General features: G+C 35.3%; 1 protein-coding gene across 2 annotated transcripts; it reads right to left on the bottom strand.

The window, feature by feature from the left end:
* Window positions 1–2,037: 2,037 nt before the first annotated feature.
* Window positions 2,038–10,031, bottom strand: LOC117918837. 2 transcript variants are annotated; one of them, XM_034835765.1, is made up of 12 exons: window positions 9,872–10,031; window positions 9,624–9,687; window positions 7,544–8,296; window positions 6,850–6,990; window positions 6,565–6,717; window positions 6,370–6,447; window positions 5,532–5,624; window positions 5,318–5,437; window positions 4,412–4,489; window positions 4,063–4,242; window positions 2,699–2,800; window positions 2,038–2,589 (listed from the first exon to the last, which is right to left on the bottom strand). In XM_034835765.1, the coding sequence occupies exons 1-12, from the start codon at window positions 9,880–9,882 to the stop codon at window positions 2,356–2,358; spliced, it is 2,007 nt and encodes a 668-aa protein (XP_034691656.1). In that variant the 5' UTR covers window positions 9,883–10,031; the 3' UTR covers window positions 2,038–2,355. The 2 variants fall into 2 exon arrangements, with proteins under 2 accessions (XP_034691656.1, XP_034691657.1); XM_034835766.1 differs by having other exon boundaries at window positions 7,544–8,293.
* Window positions 10,032–10,555: the final 524 nt, after the last annotated feature.

The raw sequence follows: 10,555 nt of genomic DNA, 5'->3' as shown, positions 1-10,555 counted from the left end.
AAAAGGGGTAGGATAATTTTAATAAATTGCTTCCATATATGAATTAGAAAATAAATATTGTTCTCCTAAACTAACTCATAGTAAGAGGGAAAAAATACAAAAAAAAAAATCATAAATAAGAAAAAAGAGAAGACGTGAGAATTGGGTGAAGTCAAAGATATAGCTGGAAATGTTCTCAATTTTTAGTATTGTTTGCGTGTTGGATGTGGCTGGGACCTAAGGAGAATGATTAGGACTGGACACCAGCTATGTAATCAGCGAGAGCTGGAAATTAGTTGAGTTGTAGCCTCTCGCTCTCTCTCTGGACCCACCCTCCAACCTTTTTCTATTCTAAAACAATGTTCATGGAAGTTGATCCCTCAATGATCAAGATGGAGATTTGCCTTCACCTCCTGTCAAATGAAAATTTAATACCCAAAACCAAACCCAAATGCCTTGTTTGTTAGCAGGGTATGTTTCTTTAACTGCAAATTTCCATAATTTCATGAATTGGACATTCAAATTGTCTCTTATATTGAATGCTAGAGCCATGGGAGGGATACGGATTGAGAGATACTGACCTTCCTAACTTGGGAATTTTGCAAACCACAGAGGTAGATTTATCTCAGATTTAATCAAGTGATGTACGTGTAGAATAAAGGTGTGTGTGACCCACAAGGTCCACTTGTGAGAGTTGTGACTAGGTGATAGCTGTGTCTCTATACCAACATTTTGTTCCATTATGGGAACAAAATTAGAAATTATATTCCATCTCTGTTGGCTAGGGTTTTTGACCTAAAAGAGATGCCTTGAGTCCTTGACCTTCATATGAAGAAGAATAAAGCTCAACAACCACCGACACCCAGTAATTATCACAACTACATCAGCTTCAGAGGCTAACCGAGTTTAAACCAGCTGGGGGAAATTTCTAAAATTTGACCTGATCCTAGAAATTATAGGAAGGAAAAAAAAAAACATACCCAAGATTTTGATCTGATCTGATGCATCAACAACATATAGTTTTGCCAACGAGTTTGGAATCCCAGATGGCTGAAAGGACATGCCTAGGTGACCTTTCTTTTCTTATCAGGCTTCATGTAGTTTTGCTAATGTGTTTGTTACCCTCTCAGGGTTCGCAAGCCAAACACGGACTAATAACCTGGAAAGTCTTCTTTTTTAAGGGAGAATTATGTTTTAGGGGTAGATGGACCCCCAAATTAACAAAAGGTCCGTGTAACTCTTCAAATTGAGTCCAAGACTCAATGAAAGTATGAAAATTGAGTTGAAGGATATATTATCCTTCAGTATTTCAAAAAATGCTTTTTGTTGATTTTGAGAAAAAAAATTAATATTTTTGAAAAATAATTTTATTTAATTTAATATTTTTTAAAAATACTTTTATTTAATTTAATATTTTTTTAAAATAATTTTATTTAATTTAATATTTAAAAAATTATTTAATTTAATATTTTTTAAAATAGTTTTATTTAATTTAATATTTTTGAAAAAAAATTATTTAATTTAATATTTTTGAAAAAAAAAAATTAATTTAATATTTTTGAAAACCACTTTTATTTAATTTAGTATTTTTGAAAAAAAAATTATTGAAAAAAATTATTGAACTATTTAAAAAAAATTATTTAATTTAATATTTTTTTAAAAATAGTTTTATTTAATTTAATATTTTTGAAAAAAAATTATTTAATTTAACATTTTTGAAAAAAAAATTTTAATTTAATATTTTTGAAAACCACTTTTATTTAATTTAGTATTTTTGAAAAAAAAAATTATTGAAAAAAAATTATTTAACTTAATTTTATAAAATATTTTATATGTGTTCTTAAAGGGTATATTTGTCCGTTACAATTTCATATCCTTCAACTCAATTTGAAGAGTTATACGGACCTTTTGTTAATTTGGGGGCCCATCTACCCCTAAAACATAATTCTCCCCTTTTTTAATCTGGGTTTTGCTGGTTCAATAAAATCCACACTAAACGCAATGACATTGTTAGAAAATAAACAATTTCAACTATGTTGGACACCATGATAACAGAGGTTTCTGCAGAAATTTGATTTTATTGAAACATGCAAACTGAACAAAACCCAGGCAGTTCCTGGAGAGGAACGGGCTACATAAGAAAGGAAGCCGAACTTACTCAGAGGGTTACAGACAAGCTACTCAAAATCAGACAAAAAATGCAACTATTGCTTACAAAGCTTTCAAGTTAAGTGTCACAAAAGGGAATGTTTGCCCTGGGGTACGGGTCTGAAGGCTGTATTGTTTGTATAAAGCTTCTACATCAATGAATTTAGCATCAGAAGGAAAATTCCATACCAATTGAGGAACTGGCTTGGAGAATCAAAATATGGTACTTTAAGTGAGGCTAACAGAAGTAGCATATGACTGAAGCAGGGTTAGAGCTTGCTCTGCGATAGCCCTGTTCCGCGCTTGCTTCACCCAATCAACAATAATTTCCGCTGCTTCGCTGCCTCTAACACCATCTTCAAGAGCATCTGCTGCTTCCACAAGCTGTCCTTGGGCCAAGTGGCTCTCAACTCTATTTATGACAGATTCAATGCCATCACCAGACTGGTCACCTTCCTTAACCTAAAAAAGTGTCGAAGCAAACTTTAAAGAGTACTCAAATGAACGACTTTTTTTTTTTGGCAGATCACATTTGTGATTTTAAATGAAGGTAGATCTAGCATATAAATACCTTCAACCGAGATGCAACATTAGCTAATGAATGCGCCAATATGCCACCACCTCCAGGTGGGATTAGGCTGAAGTGTCGCAGTGTTGCTTTCAGGTCATCAAACTGCAAGGAGAATTGAGGGTAGATGAATAGTCATTTATCTAATTCAGGTTTTTGAATTGGTATCTAAGGGAAATTTGAAAGTATTCTGTCTAAGATCATAGCAAAATATAATGTGTCAAGCATCATCCAGGTGGACCAACTTCAGAAAAGCTTGAAGATTCAATTATAAGCACTGCACTCATTTTAGCTACAAGATAGTGCTGGGTCTCACAGAGTTCAGGCATTAGAGAGACAAGGTGAACAAGAACCATAGATATTTGAGGATAGTTCAAAGCATTTGAAATATGTACATTCATAACGCAGGGGGCAAAGGAGAGAAGAATATTTAACATGCTACAATAAAACGATGCATCATGAACTTCATCATCTTGGTAAATGCAACTTCTGACATACAGAGGAAGCTCACAAAAACCCCAGATCCATGCTGCAGCAACTGGAGAAGAGGAGATTTCTCCAGTGGAGGCTTTGGTGGTGTGTTTTATAAAGGATTGGATAAGGGGAAGGAAGAATGGAATGACAAACTTCCTACAGCAGAGGCAGTTCTTTTAAGGATATTCAAACTTACTTCAATTACCCTTTGCAGATGATTTCCCTACATAATGGGGATCAAGTGCCTCCAAGCAAAAACTTTTGCCTGTCTGTGAGATCCCACATGTTTGACCAGTGGTCCCATGTACATTCAGAAAGTCATTATGGGGAGAACATTTACTGGCTAGTGCAAAACACAACAAAAACAATAAACCAACTGGCTTGTCATCAACAATTCTTGAAATAAAATGTGAGTAGATGGCTTTGTAAAAAGCTAGTTGAATTTGCAACTTATATGCAAAATGAAAAATTTGTCTCAAATGAGTAGACGGCTTTCTCAAAAGCTTGAAGTAGCAACATGAAAAATGAACATTTTGTCTCAAAGATAAAGTTGCTATTTATATTTACCATCTGCATGAGTACATTAATTAAAGCATTATAACCTCCTTAAGCAACATATTAACGTAGCACAACTACTACATATAAATGGTGCCACATAGATATTAGAACTCCACAAACTGATAATCAAATAGCCATCAGATCGCCGTTAGTGGCATTGATTCTGTCCACCGATTTGGCAGAAAGTACTGCACTTTATGTTATTTGTTGTTAATTAACAGAGTATGATGGTTCAATAAAGATGTAACAAAAAGAAGAAACACAAGCTGCTGATACTAAGCAAACAATGTACAATGTGCATAATTATTAACAATGGAACCCACAAAAAAACTCACCTTCTGATTCAATTTCAATACGGTATCTGTTCCATGATTTCGTGTTTCTTCAGGAAGCGATGACAGGACCAAAGCCAAAAGAGAATCTTTATCAATGCCATCAAGATATTTGTGCAAAACCACAATTTCTGTCTGAATTGGCAGACCTTTAGACAGTGCATCCTCTAGTGCAAGTGCTCCCTACAAAACCCTTATATTCATTATGCTATAACAGATAGGATTTTGATTTGCAAGCTAGAAAATATCTGACAAAGTAAGACCTTTTTTTAGTTCATTGATTGAAACCTCAATTTATTTTATCTGCAAAATGTCCCAAAAAGAGCATTATTAAATGGAACAAAAATCTCACCAAAGCAAGCTTGTGTACAGAGTGAGTCTGACGAGCCTCTTCAGATCGAGCATAGAATGCCATGCACAAAGCATCTATCTACAAAGCAAGAACCGAAACTATTTAAAATCTTATAGATGACTTCGACGTTGTTGAAAGCTTGATAGGTGAAATAAAAAAGCAGAAAAAGGATGATATATGTGAGCTGTAAAAAATATTGGCGATCAAGAGTTTATCAAACACATTATTTAACATCAAGCAAGGTTCTGAATCTCATTAAATTTCAGCACTTATTAGCAGATCTTTAAGTTTTGCAAAGTGATTAAAGATTGCATCATCAGTGGCGGTTGCAAATGGAAATAGATCTCTCACTACTACCCTTTCTCCTCTCCCTTCACTCTCCTTGCATCAGAAGTAAATGTTGAATTTAAGATAATACAAGCAATTTTTCCAGTGACTTGAATCCACAAAATTCTAGCATGATTATTTATACATTTAACCTGAGTTGTAAGAGTATTTCTTAAAACTCAAGGCCATCTTAATAAATATTTGGGACAAAAGGTGGAAGTATCAACTCTCCTCAGTCTATCTTCCTCTGTTTCAACTCTACAAACTGAAAAACTAACTACTTTATATCAAAGCATGAACCTAGCAACAGTTTGCCTATGACCAGCCCCCATTTGGGCTGCCTTCCCTGACAAAGTCAGTTGTTGACATCTTCAGTGACCAAGGAAAGCAACAATACTACAGCATTTCTTTTGATAAGCTTCTTGCCCTCAACAGATTTGTTCTGGAGGCAGTTTTTGCAGTTTAGTTTAGATAGGCATAGCCCTTTCTCTTAAACATGATGACTGTCTCAGCCTAATTATCCACACAGAGGGACCATGTATCTATATTGTGATTATGTGATCAAATCAGACACCATACATGAAGATTCGCTTCTGCAATTTTTTCTATGTGGGATGCCTTCTCACTTGCAATTGCTGCAGCCAACTCAGCTTTTGCTAACTCCAGTGCTTTCTTCAGCTCCAACTCTGATTCGCGTTCCTGAGACCACCACAGACCAGCAATTTGAAATTATAGATTTCAAATGCTAAGCTATGTAGGAAAGGTTTCAGATAAAATGGAACAAACTGACAACCTTCTGTTCAAGTTCAGTCTTAAGTTTCTCTTCTGCTTTTTCTTGAAGTGACTTGATAGTGGCAGCTAATTTTGCTCTTTCTTTGTTTAGTTCCTGAAATGTAGGCAAAAAAACATTCCAGCATTGGCTTAGAGTAGGTCAGTTAATAACCAATACAATATATCAAAGGTACACATCACACAGAATCATTTCAGCTCACTTAATCATGAACACAATCACACCTTAAGAGACTAAAAGAAGTCTAGAAAAACGAATCCAGGTTCAACACCAAAAGAACTATTCCACTCTCACACCCCCACAAAAAAAAAAATAGATGTTTACCTATAAAAGAAAAGGAGTTAGAGAAAGAAGAAGAATATCCAACAGTAGCAACATAGATTTCAGGGTTTCCTACTTAGAAGCATAAAACATGAAGTAGAATTTGTTTAAGCCCATGTCCCTATAAAAAAAAAAATTTCCACCTGCTGATTTCCGAATAGGGCCTAGCCAGGAAAAGAGAAGGGGATAGAGTAACCTTCATGAATGATACAAGGAATCAAATCAAATCAGTTCAAGAGAAAAACAAAACATGCAAAATAGCATTAGATGCAGCTTGAACTGAACTCACAATAATAGTACCTTGTTCAATCAAGACTAAAAGAAAAGTAGAGAATGTGTTTGTGTAAAACCAGAGAATGTGTTTGTGTGCACATGTAGACAGACTCACATGCAAGAACCCTGTCATCTAATAAGACAAGAGCTGACAAATAGAAAGTGGAACATGAGAGTCAAACACAAGAAGAGATAATATGAAAAATACAATTAGTAAAAAGGGTAAAGGTTGATGCAAGCCTACAACCTTTTCCAACATTGCTGCCTCTTCAGCATACATAAGCTCCTTCACCCTTGCATCCTTTAATTCCTTCTCATACTTTTCCTAAATTGCAGAAAGAATATTAGAGACCATAACGCAGGAAATAGCCGATTACAAGTCAGAAAATCATGACTTGAAAATTTAAGTAATCTATGCTAATAATTCAGCATCAGCACAAACCTTCATTATTCTCTTTTGCTCAGAAAAAGCATGAGCATCTAACTCAGCTTGCCTTTTTTCAGCAGCATGAATGGCTTGTAGGAAATCAAGAACCAACTTTCCATCGTTGGATATGTACGCACCATTTAAATCCTCAATTGTGCTAACTGAAGCCTATAAGTTCATTAAGAACAAATTATGATGGGTATAACAAGGAATAAAAAATCCGCATAACAATAAGAATCTGCACGAATTAGTCATTAACGAATGCATATTATATGGTACAAGTTTATTCCAAAAAACCACCTCTTTTTCTTTGGAAAAATGCTTGTCACCACCAATACCCTGTCCATTTGAGGAAGCTGCAGTGGTTTGATCACCCTTATCAGCCAGATAATATGCGTCAACAAGAGAACCTGGTGGTTCTAGATCTTTACCCGATCCATCCTGCAATATAGTGTCACTGAATACAGCTTCAAACAGAATTCATATAAATCAAACTTACAAACATAAATTTCTTCTTAATGTTCTAAAAGCAATAGTGCACAAATCCATGCATTCTGTTGATGCACTTTTTCCAGTTTTGCCCCTCTTTTGGGTAGTAATAGCATTTTTTTTTCTAGTTCCAAATTAAAAGTGTTACTGGTCCATTTTCCACCACAAACAAACATTCCTAGTGATTAATGTAAATTAGTAATCTTGCGTTTAGCTCGCCCTGCCTCCACATGGTATAACCAAATGGACAGAATTTAGGCAACAAGGTCTTCAATGGAAATGTCAGGAGGCAGCATTTAAAAAGCTTTTCCTCTAGAGGTCCGCATCATTGAGAAAGAGAAGAACCATACAGCACTTAAAACTTCTAAATCACTACACCCACATCTAAAATCTTTCAAGAAAACTAGAAGAAAACACATGCAAATCCCAAAGGAACAATCAGTATCAACATAAATTTAGATTACTCCGATGAAAAGTAAAAAGTGATGAGCAAACACACTTGTACCTTAGTAATGCCCACAGCATCCATATTACTTTTCTCAGGAACTGTGTTATCCAGGATGGTTTTTGATATAGTTGGAACTCTACGATTCTGTTCCATACTAGGTATTGCTTCTTGGTCTTTCATGTCAATATTTCCTTCAGATGATGTCCCAGAATCCGTAATTTGATCATTGGATGTCGTGCTGATGTGAGGATATGGAGGCAAGTCTTTCTCTTGGATGGGGACTGCACTTTCTTCAGGTGTCAAATCTGCAATATCCTTTACTGGAAACTGGTTCTTGACCTTCTTTTCTCTCAAATCTTCAACATGAGGAAAATCTGAACGAGGCTCAGTCTTATGCTCGATATTAGAACTCAATTCATTAGGCTCTTCACTGTCGGGCAAGCCTGCTCTCTCTCTTAAGTCAGAAACACCAGTCTCTTGACTATCTCCACTCTTGGGCACAGGTACAACCAGTGAGTCAACAACACCAGTCTCTTCACTCTTGAGCACAGGTACTTCCACTCCCAAGTCAACAACACCAGTCCTAGTAGGTTCCGATGAACTATGCGGCTCTTTAACAATAATTTGGTCTAAATAGCCAGTTTGGTAAGCCGTCATGACAGCAGCACCAATGACAACACCACCAACAATAAATTTTGACATAAAACTCCCTGAATTAGATGGCTTGCCTGTTGAACCAGAGCCCTGAGATGCATTTTGCTGAGATGCAGCTGAGAATTCCTTTCTGGAAGAAAAAAATGGAGGTATCTGCTGCAAATATGATAATCATGGAAATATGAGTTGAATTCTTAGCATTAGTATTGACAAATAACATCTCACCATCTACTTAAGGGTGAGGAAGCTATGATAAATACACTCTTTACATTATCCATTCCTGGAATGATATGTTTGAATTCAAAGAAATGAAACAGTCGACTAGGAGTTGATTGAAATCCAAATGCCTAGATGTTTGTTAAACTATAAACGGTAGGATAATCAATTTTAGCTACATATTTTTAACCAAACAATTTGGGTGGTGAGAGTTGGCCTGTGATAAAGAGGATCAGTCGGATTTGTCTAATAAACAATAAATGCTATCACTGTCTTGTCAAATGGACAAAAAATCCTAGTTAACCAAACCAAAGCCCTCACCCCACCCCACCACAAACCCACCCCCCCCCCCCCCCCCTGCCCTCTTTTCTCTCTCTCTCTCTTTTCAAACACAAACCCAAACAACAAAAGAAGTTCTGTGTATATTTGTAATAGAGTGATAATTTTCAAACGTTTGAAATACCTGTAGATATCAAATAGCCAGAACAAATCATTCTATATCCACTATTCTTATGAGAGTCAGCAAGAAATCTTCAGTGGAAACTTTTAAAGTGTGATTGGTATTGTTTAGGGATGACACTAACCCTTTTGAACATTCATTCCACTATGACAACTGACAGTGTCAACTACCAGGCCATGGGGCAGAAACCCCACTTCTAATGATGTCCCAAGGGGGGTAATCCCATGCCAAACGGTAAATTCCTCCTGCAAGGGAAAATGTTCGCCCTTCTAAGACATTAAATTGAACACCCTGGCCCAAACAGCAGATACACAAGCTTCACATCCATCTGGTGATACTAAGGTGCCTTAACTTGACACCTATGTACATTAACTACAAGGCCTATGATGCTCTAAACAAGCATGGACTTGATAATGGAGGTCAGAAAATGCAGTGTGAATCGAGGTGACATAAAAGTCATCAGTCTCCGACTATCTAAATGTTTGGCCATTGGATTTGAACACAAACCAACTTTTCAACTGTCACCTGCTTTAACCACATCAATATTCCAAATGTACAATAAAATCCAACAACAACGTCATCACAAACACTGAATGAATTGCATTAGCCCTAATCTTCGTATATAAAATAAAACGTATAAACACCTTGTGTCACAACCTGAATGGATTGGAAAAAACCCAACAGCAGCAAGAAAAAATTTCTATGATTCCAAAAATACCCATTCTTCGATAAAACAATACACCAACTCAATAATTTTCACCAACTGAAAATGAAGTTACAACCAATCAACAAAACCATAAAACATGCCTGAGCAGTAATCCGCCTTGGAACCCTAGCATAGTATTTGCGGGACGATATCTCCAAAACGGACCTGAAATAACAACAAATTGCGAATCTTAATTACTCAAATTTGAACTTCAACGGTGCGGCCAAGGTTGTAATGCAACCCTAGGAAATAAATGCAGAATAATCGAACCGTTCTACAGAAAGATGCAGCAAACCCTAATTGCAAACCAAGAACAGAAAATACAAACGCAGAAATTGCTGTTTCTTACCTCCGTAACATGGTCGCGATTCTTTGAAAGATCGAGAAATCGAACAAATGGAGATCACCTGTCCAAGAGAGAGAGAGGAGTCTGAGGTAGAAGTCTGGTTTTCTTGGAGAAATTCCTGAGAGACACTGAAAATGAGTTTCAGGCGCTCATTTCGGGCTCCTTCTTCTTGCGAGGAATCGATTCTTAATTTATTTGTCTATTCCGATTAATATAATTCGGTTAAAATTACAAAAATAGCTTTGTAATTTATTTATTTGTGTTTATTAGTATATTCAATTTGATACAGTTTTATATTGATTTATTAGTAATTCGATTTTAGTAAATTTTCTTCTATTTATTTTTCAAATTTACTAAAATCGATAAAGATTTAATTTTATATGATAGGTTTCCATTTATTAATTTAGAGAAAGTATTATATTTCTATTACAATATTTGTAAATAAAATAAATAAATACTTGAGGTGGCATCTCTTTTGCAAAAGACCAATGATGAGAATGAGTTGAATATAGCTATCAAATTTTTATTATTATTATTATTTTTAAACATCATCTTATACCTCTAATGAGATTATGAGTTTAACATATTCATCCAATATTTCATTATAGAATTATATATATATATATATATATATATATATATATATATATTTAACGGTACTATTAATTTGATATATTGATATGAATT

Source organism: Vitis riparia, chromosome 7, assembly GCF_004353265.1.
Source record: "Vitis riparia cultivar Riparia Gloire de Montpellier isolate 1030 chromosome 7, EGFV_Vit.rip_1.0, whole genome shotgun sequence".
Classification (NCBI taxonomy): domain Eukaryota; kingdom Viridiplantae; phylum Streptophyta; class Magnoliopsida; order Vitales; family Vitaceae; genus Vitis; species Vitis riparia.
Note: the sequence above shows the minus strand (reverse complement) of the source record. Positions and strands in the feature narration are given on the sequence as shown.

What these genes read in the sequence shown, in the direction of transcription:
- LOC117918837 (XM_034835765.1), bottom strand. An exon ending in ATGCTGTGGGCATTACTAAG is followed by an intron (nt 6,991 to 7,543) that starts GTACAAGTGTGT and finishes ACTATATTGCAG; the next exon opens with GATGGATCGGGTAAAGATCT. An exon ending in TATTGAAATTGAATCAGAAG is followed by an intron (nt 2,801 to 4,062) that starts GTGAGTTTTTTT and finishes TTCTCCTTGCAG; the next exon opens with TTTGATGACCTGAAAGCAAC.